The 12174-nt window shown below is 40.1% G+C and overlaps 1 protein-coding gene and 1 long non-coding RNA gene across 3 annotated transcripts; both read right to left on the reverse strand.

Annotated features, from left to right (window-relative positions):
- Positions 1 to 892: 892 nt before the first annotated feature.
- LOC308119645 lies at positions 893 to 4721 on the reverse strand. Its single transcript, XR_013935973.1, has 3 exons — positions 4637 to 4721; positions 3538 to 3567; positions 893 to 1529 (listed from the first exon to the last, which is right to left on the reverse strand). It is a non-coding gene; the product is annotated as an uncharacterized lncRNA (long non-coding RNA).
- A 1455-nt stretch (positions 4722 to 6176) lies between these two features.
- Positions 6177 to 10734, reverse strand: LOC308119626 (cytosolic 5'-nucleotidase 1A-like). Of its 2 annotated transcripts, none has more exons than XM_080479772.1 (6): positions 8252 to 10734; positions 7949 to 8059; positions 7526 to 7646; positions 7153 to 7275; positions 6846 to 7030; positions 6177 to 6585 (listed from the first exon to the last, which is right to left on the reverse strand). In XM_080479772.1, the coding sequence occupies exons 2-6, from the start codon at positions 8045 to 8047 to the stop codon at positions 6295 to 6297; spliced, it is 819 nt and encodes a 272-aa protein (XP_080335898.1). In that variant the 5' UTR covers positions 8048 to 8059; positions 8252 to 10734; the 3' UTR covers positions 6177 to 6294. The 2 variants fall into 2 exon arrangements, with proteins under 2 accessions (XP_080335898.1, XP_080335897.1); XM_080479771.1 differs by having other exon boundaries at positions 6177 to 6609; positions 8252 to 10722.
- Between the last annotated feature and the right edge of the window lie 1440 nt (positions 10735 to 12174).

The following is a 12174-nucleotide window of genomic DNA, read 5'->3' on the forward strand; positions in this document are numbered from 1 at the left end:
GAGATCAACTGGTGACAATAAGTTGCCCCGAGTTGTGAACATGAGTGTGTCTTGTTCTTTGTCTCTGTGTGTTTGTCCCGTGATGGACTGGTGACTTGTCCAGGGATCATACGTTAGTACTTCAGTGGAAACGGATTTTCCCTCCATCTTCTGAAGCCAGATTGATTTCACAGAACATCTTAAAAACATATCTTCTTTTTCAAGTATATGCTGGTGATCTCTGCTCATATCTAAATGTTTTCTCTTTGTCGATATTATCAGTGTAACTACAGAATAAAATAAATCCACGAAACATCCAATTTGTATTTGCTTTTTTATTTGTAATAGAAACAACACAGTTCTCTCCCCTGCACCTTGGCTGGTTTTGTTTTTGAAGAACTAAAGCCTCTCTGCGTTTCTATTTGTCCATTTGCTGATTTGTCCATTTTCTAATTGATTATCTGACTGTTTTAGTTGTTTAGTATCTATTTTATCCTTTCCATAAATGCAGGTGAGTCTCTGCCTCCCATGACCCCACGTCACCATCCCTCCTTTTAATGTTTCTTATATGGGTGTAAAAAACTAAACAAACCAAAACCTTTTCGGCCTCTTAAACAACGCCCGTGTGGAAGATCTTCCTAAAACAGCGTGTTTACGTTGAACGGCATTTTGGTGTGGCCATGCCCTCAGTCCCCAATGAGCATCATTATGCCTACCTTCTGGCAAACTACTGTGATCTAGTTTGCCGATCCCCGTTTTAAATGACGGCCCTCGCAAATAGCAAGATGAACAAAAATGATGTTAGACTAGTATATATCAAACATACTTAGTTGTAGTTAGCTATGTTTTTCTAATGTTACAGCTGTAGGTGTCATTCACACTTTCACAAAATAAAAGACTCAAAACACAACAATGCAGTACACACCTTTAATGCATTTTATGGTAATCCCAGAAAGCTAGATTATTTCATGGATGTTGATTGTTTTTTAAAAGATCATCACAGATTTCCACGTTTCCACTTCATATAGCGATATTCCTCTATCAGAAAACATTGCAGTATGTTTCCAATGCAGACCAACCTTTAGCATTGCTTGACGAAAAAAAAGAAAGAAGCATGTCTTGTATTTAAATTCATGTAAGCTGGAAAACGTAGCCTGTGTTTTGCAGTTAAACTTCAATTTCCCTCACAATTGATTTGAGTTGCTACTTCAAAGACATGTTTGGGTTGATATATGTGAAACCACAGGAGAGATAAGATCAATATTTTAGCATGATTAGTTGTTTATCAGGATCTCCATGTCCATCCTTGTCTCCATGACCATCTTCATCGTCTTCTCCAATTTCATCTGCATGCCCATTTCTGTCTCCGTCTCCTTCAGGGACATCTTTGTTGCCATTTTTGCCTCTGCGAAAAAAGCCCACCAGATAACCCGCTGTTGCTCCAACAGCAGCAGCTCCAGTGGTGACCACAGATGTGGCTGCAGTCCCTGCAGTCCCTGCAGCAGCCCCTGCAGCAGCTCCTGCTGTACCTGCAGCACCTACCAGACCAGCTGAACAAGAAATTCTATGATTAGAGTCCAGAGGCCTTAACATTCTCAAATAAATTAAATGCTTATTCTGGTTGAGGTTATTATAGCCATAAATATTACCTAAAATAGGAATTGGTTCTTCACTTCAAAAATGTGTCCTTTTTTGTTGAAATGACTTTCCCAGGGAAGTTGTTAAGGAGTATGGCGACCCCTGCAGACCTACTTGTGCCATGGCTAAAATTTCTGTTTTCTCCCCACTGTTTTGCGCCCATTTTTTATATCTTTGACGTTGCTGTGAGTTTCCCGAATCAAATAATAACGTACTCTTTCATTTTTAAGGAACAGAAGTATAGCGTTTGTATTTATAGACTCTCTCAAACCGCAAGCATTGAACGATGCAGACGAGAAGGTTGTTTTAAAAAAAGAGTAATTAGAAAAGAAAAACCCTAACAAACAAAGACAAAAGATGCTTAAACTAAAGCACTTTAGTTATTTAGTTGTGGACTAAGTACAGAGTAATAAGCCCCCTGATTTATTTGCTTGACAGTAGGTAATAACTCATACCTTTAATCATGTTTTATGCAACAAGAGCGGATGGGTGTCATAACATGTCCCAGAAATCTGCAGGAGTCATTGGAAAAATTGAACATTGCAAATATCAAAATACTGATAGTTAATAACGAACTACTTTTCATGTCTACCTATAAAAGGAGGTCAGAACTAGTAAATGTAAACAAACTTAAATGGCAGCTGCCAGTAAAATACATACTTCACAAGGAGGTATAAACATAAACGTTTAAGTAAGTTTGTCCATAAAGAACTTTATGTTGACTGGAGATCACATTCTAATTTAACCACAGCTGTGAGTCAGTCTCTTAGATGTCCACCCATTTACTGTAAATGTATCCAACATGGCCTTAGAACCAGATGTTTATTCCATTGGCACGGCATTGAGTTTTTGGTCAGCCTCCAAAACTGATAGTGGTATGGCATAATAAACTGGACGGTAACCTTTCTTCCATTCTCTTGTTTTCCCAGTCGATGAACGCTGTCAACCATGGTTCCCATGGTTGGGGTCCACTGGGATGCGATCATAGACAAGATGTGGAGAGCCTCTTCACAGACCTGCTTGTTGTCCTTCTCTTTTATTCCATGTATCTTGAGGTTCCAGTGCCTCTGGTAACTTTCCATCTCAGGGATCCCTTCCCTTTGCTATTGTTTTCTTGGATAAGCCTGGGGATATCTTTATCACAGCCCTGTATTTTGGTTTGGCATTCCTTGATGTAGGCAGTATTAATTTCAGCAAGCTTAGTGACTCTGGGTATCGTTCTGGTGGCCTCTCTTAGCTGTACCCCAAAACCATCAACTGTTTCGAGTTAGCTTAGCAATCGCATCAACTACGTTATCATAAGACTGTTCTTGGGTTGATTTCATCTTGGCAGTTGTTGGCACACACGTCGTTGTTGGAGTGGAAGGGGTACTCTTCCTCTTACCAGGGCCGCAGCAGAGGTTTCCATCAGTGTGTAGTCGTGGTCAGTGGTAGCAGTTAGCTTAAGCACTTGGTTTTTACCTGACATATTTGTCAGATTTGACCAGTTTTCCAGGGCACAAGCTTGTGTTCAAAAACTGCAGGTGAACATACTATCCTTAAAACGTACATTTCTGAACATATTTTCTGTCTGCGTATGAGCTGTTATGCAAATTTTAGGGCTGAAGGGTGCAAGCTGCTCAGGTCCGCCATCTTGGATCTCAGTGATAATATGTTAACTACTTATTTCATAATATATATTTTTTATATTGTTTATTGCAATATACAAAAAGGGCACTTACTGGCTTCGGGCAAATGTGTTTGGTTACAATCCACCACCGATGTTGACATGAGAGCAAATATATAGGCGTGTGTGTGTGTGTGTGTGTGTGTGTGTGTGTGTGTGTGTGTGTGTGTGTGTGTGTGTGTGTGTGTGTGTGTGTGTGTGTGTGTGTGTGTGTGTGTGTGTGTGTGTGTGTGTGTGTGTGTGCGTGTGTGTACCTGCGCCTACTGCAATGGCCAGACCAGTTACTGAAACACACATGAAACATTAATTAGAACTTTTCCAAATACACTTTAGATATATGCTAAACAGGTGAAGTGGTGAACACTCTCGCCTCACTGTGAGATTGTCCCTGGTTTGAGTTCTTAGTGGAGTTTACATGTTCTCACTGTCTTTAAAACAAGTGTCATTTTACTGACCAATTGTATTGTATTTGTATTATCAATCACACAAACTCATAAACTTAAATACTGTATGTAGTTTTGTTAAATTCACCAAAACTGCAACTCAATTTTAATCTCTGAAGTTTAGGAAGTATATGTAAGAACTGCTGGCAGTTTCTAAAACATTTTTATCTGTGATGAGCCTGTCACTTTAATTGACAAGTATATTGTGGAAAGTGGAGTCTTAGCATTTGTTGGTTTTGGTAAGTGTAGTTTTTGTTGCCCTGCTGCATTCTGGTTTTATAATGCAGATGTGTGAAATGACCGTGTTAGTCCTGCGTATGTTAAAAAGAGGAATAAACGGCCACAATTCTGCAACCACTTGTGTCTTCCCTTCTCCCTCCATCCAAGTCCACATCAGAATTTGCGCAACAAACCTCTTTTTGTCAAGAGCAGACACGAGCCACAAGTAAGTGAGTGATACTCTGTAATAAACCAGGCTTCACATCCTGAACACTCTGTTCTGGAGTGATAGTTTTGTCCAATCTGTTTATTCAAGAAAACAATCCAGATATTACAATGTATGTGAGAAAATTGTTTTGTCACTGTTGTCTGAACACATTTTTATATTATGATAAAGGATTTTCTGTTTACCTATGAACAATTCCAAAATTCTGTTAAAGGTTCTAATTAATAAACAAAAGTAAAAATCATAAAAATACTTAAGGTCATGAAAATTCACACAGATATAGCACTTTGATTATGCATTAACGTTGAATATCAGAAAAGAATCGGTATCAGATTGGAATCGGCGATACTGGCCCTGTATTTACTTGGTATCGGATCAATACCAAATCTTGGAGCATCGCACACCACTGCCAAAGAGAAAAAGAGGATTAAAGCATACAGTTTGCTGTAATGAGGGTGTACTCACCAGGATCCATGTCTCTCTCAGTCTGAGTAAATCAGCAAATGGACGAATGGAAAGGCAAACTCGTCCAGGGGGGCGGGGCAGAGAACTGTGGTTTGTCCAATACGAAGAGATGCAATGGTTACAACAATTAATAAACGACAAGTGAGTGAATGAGACAGGTTAGTTTTACTGTACTGATGATGTGTTGTTGCAATAGTAATCCTGCTCAGTGTTCAATGATTCTCAGACATTAACATTGACGGGAAGGAAAATAATCTACAATCATAAAAAAAAGATTTTAATTCAATAATCAATAATACAGGTCAACATGTTGAAGCCAATAATGCCAACAAAAGAGCAAAAGTTCACTCACTGAGTAACCTTAGTCTCTACATGTTCCAGACTTGTGACTTGAGCGCCACTAAAAAGACCAGGCACCACCACATTCACATAAGGGTGCCAGTCTCTGCACACGTCACACACACATTAAAATCCACAAGATAAAGTTGAGTTAGACTTGGCAAGCGTACACACAACCTGCAGTGAAAAGATAAGGATTCCCCACCCTGTGGGTTAGTTTACTCTCAAGCAATAAAACCAAATTTAAGGCAAATAAGGGAAAATACCAGCATTACATGCATGTGCACAGTTTAGTTTACCAAGTGACTTTTATCATCTCAAGCTTAACAGGCCATGCAATCTGCAGGGTCGAGCTATCAACATGTGACTGAAATCTCTAAAGATATTTATGAAGAAATCTGAATTTGGAATATCACTTAAGGCAGTGGTTTCCAACCATTTTTCTCGAGGGACCCACATTTTTACCATTGTATATTTAGGAGACCCCCTCCCACCACACCCTGTGCAATTATAACAAAAGTCGCCTTCGGGGCCTCCACTTTGGGATTTGTCGCGCCGCCGGGGGAGGCTCACTGACCTGGCAGTGCTCACAGCGCCAGCGCGAGACGGCCCCATGGGGTGAGTTGGCCTCGTGTTAGACTTGGGGAAGCCGGAGTCCGCGGGTGATGGGTCTGCTGTGTCCTCTAGGACAGTGATGTGCTGAAATTTGTTGTGCTGAGAACACACTACATGTGAAATACAGTTTATTTGTTATATTCTGTAACGATGACTTTCTTTTCTCTGAGGATAAACACCAAACACCAAACCTCCGGTGCCGCTTCTGCTTACACAATTTCAAACTTTCATTTCACTACAAAACATGAATTAAGCTATAATTTTGTCCATTGCTTCAATTAAGCCATATTCTGTGTTCACTGTCTTGGTGCACTTGTTTTCTTTTGGACCGATTCATCTTTTTTACTTATTTTTGAAAGATTGAAAAAAAGTGTTATACCCTTAAAATCAAGATTGTTATGAACATACGGTCACAGATGGCTTCATCCTCTCTTTATACTCATTAATGTGATGATAATGTGAATTAACTGATACCAATTAATAGATACTTCTAAGGCTCTCAATAGATTAATGGAATAAGATTCATTTAAAATCAACACAATGTGAGTGTTACCACAACACAGAAAAACAGCATTCCAGACATATCCAGAGTACATTTATTTATTGATTATGTCGTCAATACATAACAGAAACATGCAATTGTACTTAGAATTTGCCGTCTCTTTATTATTAGCTGTTGTTTTCCATAATCTGCCTTATTAGCATTATGGGCCATTTGGCACGTGACATGCAACTGTGCCGACCTCCAAAGCAGCTTCAATATGATGCAGCTGATCATCGAAGAAGAGGTGAGGACTGATGTTCTTCAGAGGGGGACCTTTTGGACTTCCTCCCAGAAAGATAGCATCATCAACCTCGACAGCCCAGGAGTGCAGCGTGTTTAAAGCTCTGAAGCTGCCGCAGCCTGCATCGCGAGCTGTCACCAGATAGGTGTGAATCGGGCAGTTCTTTAACAGACCCTTATCCTGCAGCTTCTTCTTCAGCTTCTCCAAGACCTTCAAGAATCCACAAAACGGCCCCTGAGGGGAAACAGACAGTGTTGGTTTCTGAGTGTTTCTCACACAGATGAGACAAATGACAATAAGATGAACAATATGTGAATTAGTAAGTGCAATTCTGCAAGCAGTAGTTGATGACACTGCAGTGTACATTATTTTAACACTCATGTAAACATGCTTTAGTATGCATAACAATAATTCTCAGTAGAATTTGTGATTATTAGACGGTCATAATGTGACTTTGTGTACAACCATACCGGGTTCATGAGTCTTTCAACATTGTCTCTCTCATGCTTTAAGTATCCAGTGAGTCCGGTGTTTTTGAAAACACTATCAGATTCATTAGAGAAGAGGACAGAATCACCATCAAACACGACATGCAGCTGATCTTCTGATACTTCTCTTGGTTCTTTTGGAGTGGACATGAAAGCAGCAGCGATTCCTGATGCAAAGACAGAAAATCACAATAACACACGGTCCAGGTGTAAAGAAATTAGTCCAAACTTTAAAATAATGGGAATCTAAACTGAAGCATAATTTAGATTTTTGAATTTTTTATCTTACCTTGGTCCAGTACGTTTTTAACCAAAGTTTCTGAATCAGAGAGGTACAGGACGATGTTGTCGCTCTTTAATTCACCAACAAGATCTTCACCCACATTCAGGACAGTAACGAGTTCCTCGAGTTCTGTAAATGGGAATAAATCACAACATCAATGAGTAACACCCCCACCCAACACTCTTTAAAAATTAATTGCTTCTATGTTCCAAACATGTGTGGCAGAGTAAAAAACAGACTTGAGAATGACCTCTCAAAGTTTCAAAGTGAATTTGTTTTCAAAAGTGATGTTTGAATTAATTTGAATATGGAAAGTAATAACAGGAACAAAAGATCCACCTGACTGATGTAATAATGAAACTGACTGTCAGTGACTCACCATGGGTGTGGATGGTACCCTCCAGTGAACCCAATGGCTTTTCAACAAGGAGTTTGACTTTAAAGAGCTCCTGACTCTCAGGGTAGTTCTCTTTCAGTTTAACATTCACGGCCTTTAGAGCCTGAGACAAACAACAAACAAAACAAGCAGACAATTATTAAATCACTGGACTGGGACATAAAGTGTCACAACAGAAATATTCCACATGATCTCCATGAGGCTTTGTGATATATACATTAAGCATAAATACAAATATTACCGAACACATCAGAGACGGCTCTTTTACACTCACAGAATACAAGCAAAACAAACACACAATTACAACTTGCTATTAGGTGTGTTGATATATATGTTTACAATACATTTACCTCTATGTCTGTACATGTATCTCAGCTTTTTTTGTCCTCAAACTCAGTAACTAACCTTGACAAAAGGGAAGGCAGGACCGAGGCTCTCTGAGCTGCTGCTCCCCTCATCCTTCTTGAAAAGGAGTCCGGACGCCATCGCAATGTTGACCGACATCTCTGGTTCAGACTGCAGCATCAGCACAATAAACACAACGCAACAAAGTGAGGTTTCAACAACAGTAAAATGCTGTTATTTGTAATTATTTGTTTTTACTTTATAATATTATTGCAACTTTGATATAAAAAATGGTCAATGTCTATTTTTATCAAACATCCTAAAACTGTTTCCGTTCTCTTTCCTGTCATTTATTAAGCTTACTTTTCTGAAGTCCTGTCCAAGGCTCGTCACAGTTTGATCGTTGTTGTAGAAAACTTCCTCAGATCGGTTCTCTCGTCAGCTCTATGCTCTTCCAAGTGTCTCAACTGGGATCTTATATAGATCACTACCTGTATAGCTCCATGCCAACACGCCATTTCGTCAGCTGATCACCATGCCACCACTCCCTTGCTGTCACAGCATCACTTATAATCTCACTCTGAGCAGCTACAAGCAGGTACTTCCCACCGTTTGAATAGGCAAGAAGGTCACACGTTATTGACTTTGGATTGAAACAGTGTATATCACATATTTTCAAGATATCAAAGATACTGAGAAAAGTACAACGATGTCTAAGTAAATGTACTTCAGCTATGCCCATTTATCTGACCATATTTAAATGACATCATTTGGATCCTCATTATTGCCAAGCCTTTCATTGAGATTTGTTTGTCTGGAAATAGGACAGACTGGTCAGCACGGTCACAATCATGTGATTTGACTTCTCCAGTCTGTTCAACACAATCAGGCTGGTTGCTGGGTGACAAGCTGACATGGTGGATTCCCCTCCCTTCTCTTCTGGACGGTTACCTACATGACTGGCAGGCCGCAGCTGAGACCTATAACTTTGTCACTTGGTGTGAGAAGAACCATCTGCAGCTCATTGTGACAAAGACCAAGCAGGGCGAGTCTTCATGTGTGGTCTACTTGTAGAGTGAGGAGCTGTCTTTTTTTGATGTCTGTGGCTTCTTATCTCCTCCTCTCACCCGCTTATGATCCCCAGCTGGCAATCTGATGACTGGCAGAGTGTTCATGTTGATGCCCGGACTGTGTTCTTAGTAATCAGCTGACTTCTCAGGACTTGCCTCACTCTCTGGAGGTATTTCATTGTGGTTTACTTCCTCATGGTTTCCAATAGCAAGTTACTTGTAGTTATCCTTATGCAGTTAGCTGCCTGCCTGGGGCCAGAGCAGGCGACATTGAGTCCCAGCTAAAGCTAATGACCAAGAATAAACGGAGATTTAAACGGATTGTAATCCACTGCGGTGGAAACGACGTTCGCCTGAAGAAGTCTGAGGTCCTCAAAGCTAACGTAGAGTCAGTGTGCACATACGCGCGGACCATTTCAGACGAAGTAGTTTTCTCTGGCCCCCTCCCAAACCTCATCAGTGACGAGATGTTTAGCCGCACGTCATCTTTTAACCGCTGGCTGTCAGGGTGGTGTCCCAGTAACTCGGTAGGCTTCATTAATAATTGGAAGTCCTTCTGGGGCAAGCCTGGTCTCATCAGGAGGGACGGCATCCATCCCACGTTGGATGGAGCGTACCTCTTATCTAGAAACATAGTTAAAAGATTAGCTCCTCCATCCTGACGCACCAGAGTGGGGACCAGGCAACAGAGTCGCAGTCCTACACGCCTCTCTGAGTTTCCCTCTGGGCAGTCACCAACCATAGCTAACTTAGTTAAACATCCCATAGAGACTGTGTCTATCCCTCGGACCACCACAAGTATAAAACTATCTAAACCTAGGAAAATAACTTCTAATGACTACAAAAACTTAATCCGTATCAAGTGTGAAACTAGACAAAATCAAGACAAAAAAATTAAATGTGGTTTCCTAAACATTAGATCTTTATCATCCAAAGCTCTTCTAGTCAATGATCTGATAACCGAACACAACATTGATCTCTTTGGATTAACAGAAACCTGGCTACGTAAAGATGAGTATGTTAGTCTAAATGAAGCCTCCCCTCCAAGTCATATTAACACTCAAATAGCTCGTGAAAGTGGTCGAGGAGGGGGCGTGGCAGCCATCTTTAACTCTCAGTTACTAATTAACATGAACCCAAAACCCAACTTTAGTTCTTTTGAGAGTCTGAGCATGACCATGCGACACCCGTCAAATAAAATAGTAAACTCTGTAGAATTTGTAATCATTTATCGTCCTCCTGGACCTTATTCAACTTTTCTAACTGAATTCTCTGAATTTTTGTCAGATCTAGCCCTGACTAAAGATAAGGTTATCATGGTAGGAGACTTCAATGTTCATGTTGACGTAGAAAATGATAGTTTCAGTGCCAGCTTTAAATCTACACTTGACTCTCTAGGTTTCTCTCAGGTAGTAGACGGGCCTACCCATAAACATCTACACACCTTAGACCTTATTCTAACTTATGGTTTGAATATAGAGCATCTGACCATCTCTCCTCACAATGATTTCCTGTCAGATCACTTCTTAATAACCTTTGACTTTGTTCTAAATAGTTATAAACCTCCGGCTAAAGCCGTGTTAACCAGGTCTCTCTCTGATAACATAGTAACTAAATTCAAGGAAAGAATTCCCTCTGCTATAGAATCAGTAGTGAATCTTCCTGACCCGTATACTGTTGCTAGCTCAGACATTGAATACCTAACAAACAGTCTGACAGATATGCTAAGAACAACGCTAGACGACATAGCTCCTCAAAAAATGAAAATGAAAAAACAGGAAAAGTCCTCCCCATGGTTTAACTCATCAACCCGCGAGCTTAAACAACGCTCCCGTAGATTAGAAAGAACTTGGCGTTCAACAAAAACAGACCTAGATTATATAGCCTGGAAGGATAGCTTCAAAACTTATAAGAAAGCTCTGAGTAGAAGTAGAACTAATTACTACTCATCCTTAATAGAGGAAAACAAAAACAACCCTCGGTTTCTTTTCAGTACTGTAGCCAAACTGACCAAGAACCAAAATAGCGTTGAGCCCACCATTCCTAACAATATATGTAGTGAGGACTTCATGAAGTTCTTTCAAAATAAAATGACAAGGCTTAGGGATAACATCCATCAAACCTTACCGTCCGTTAGCCCCATAACAGAGGAACTGGTTAAACCTAACAGTCATCTGGAATGCTTTCAGCAAATACAACTAGTCGAACTAAATTCCCTTAGTTCTTCTGCTAAACCAACTACTAGCCTGTTGGACCCAATTCCTACTAGAATTCTGAAAGAGGCACTGCCACTAATTAATAATTCTATACTCGCAATTATTAACCAGTCTCTATCAATAGGCTATGTGCCCCAATCCTTTAAACTAGCAGTTATTAAACCTCTCATTAAGAAGCCAAACTTAGACACAAGCCTTCTCTCAAACTACAGGCCCATCTCCAACCTTCCTTTCCTGTCAAAGGTTCTGGAGAAAGTAGTCGCTAAACAACTCAATGATTATCTGCACGAGAATAATCTGTTAGAGGACCTTCAGTCCGGCTTCAGAATGAACCACAGTACAGAGACTGCACTGCTAAAAGTTACTAATGACCTTCTAATGGCCTCAGATAGAGGTCTTCTATCGGTTTTAGTTCTTCTGGACCTTAGTGCCGCATTTGATACTGTCGATCATAATATACTTTTAAGGAGATTAGAAGATGCCGTCGGCATTAAAAACTTAGCCTTAAACTGGTTTAAATCATATTTATCTGACCGGTTTCAATTTGTTCATGTAAATAACAAATCTTCAATGCATGAACGGGTCCGGTGTGGAGTACCACAAGGCTCCGTCCTCGGACCGATATTGTTTAATCTCTATATGTTGCCACTCGGAAATATAATTAGGAAACACAGCATTAACTTTCATTGTTATGCAGATGATACTCAGCTATATTTATCAATTAAAGCCAATCAGGCCGACCAACTTGTTAAACTAGAGTCCTGCCTCAGGGACGTTAAGTCCTGGATGTCTATCAACTTCTTAATGCTCAACACATCCAAGACTGAGGTTCTAATCCTAGGTCCTAAAAAGCTCAGGGATAACTTTTCAGACAGTCTGATTAGGTTAGATAATATTACCTTAACCTCTAACAGTGATATTAGGAACCTGGGTGTTATTTTTGATCAGGATCTGTCCTTTATTTCCCATGTTAAACATGTCTCCAGGACAGCCTTCTTCC

Source organism: Lipophrys pholis, assembly GCF_963383615.2.
Source record: "Lipophrys pholis genome assembly, chromosome: 14".
Taxonomy (NCBI): domain Eukaryota; kingdom Metazoa; phylum Chordata; class Actinopteri; order Blenniiformes; family Blenniidae; genus Lipophrys; species Lipophrys pholis.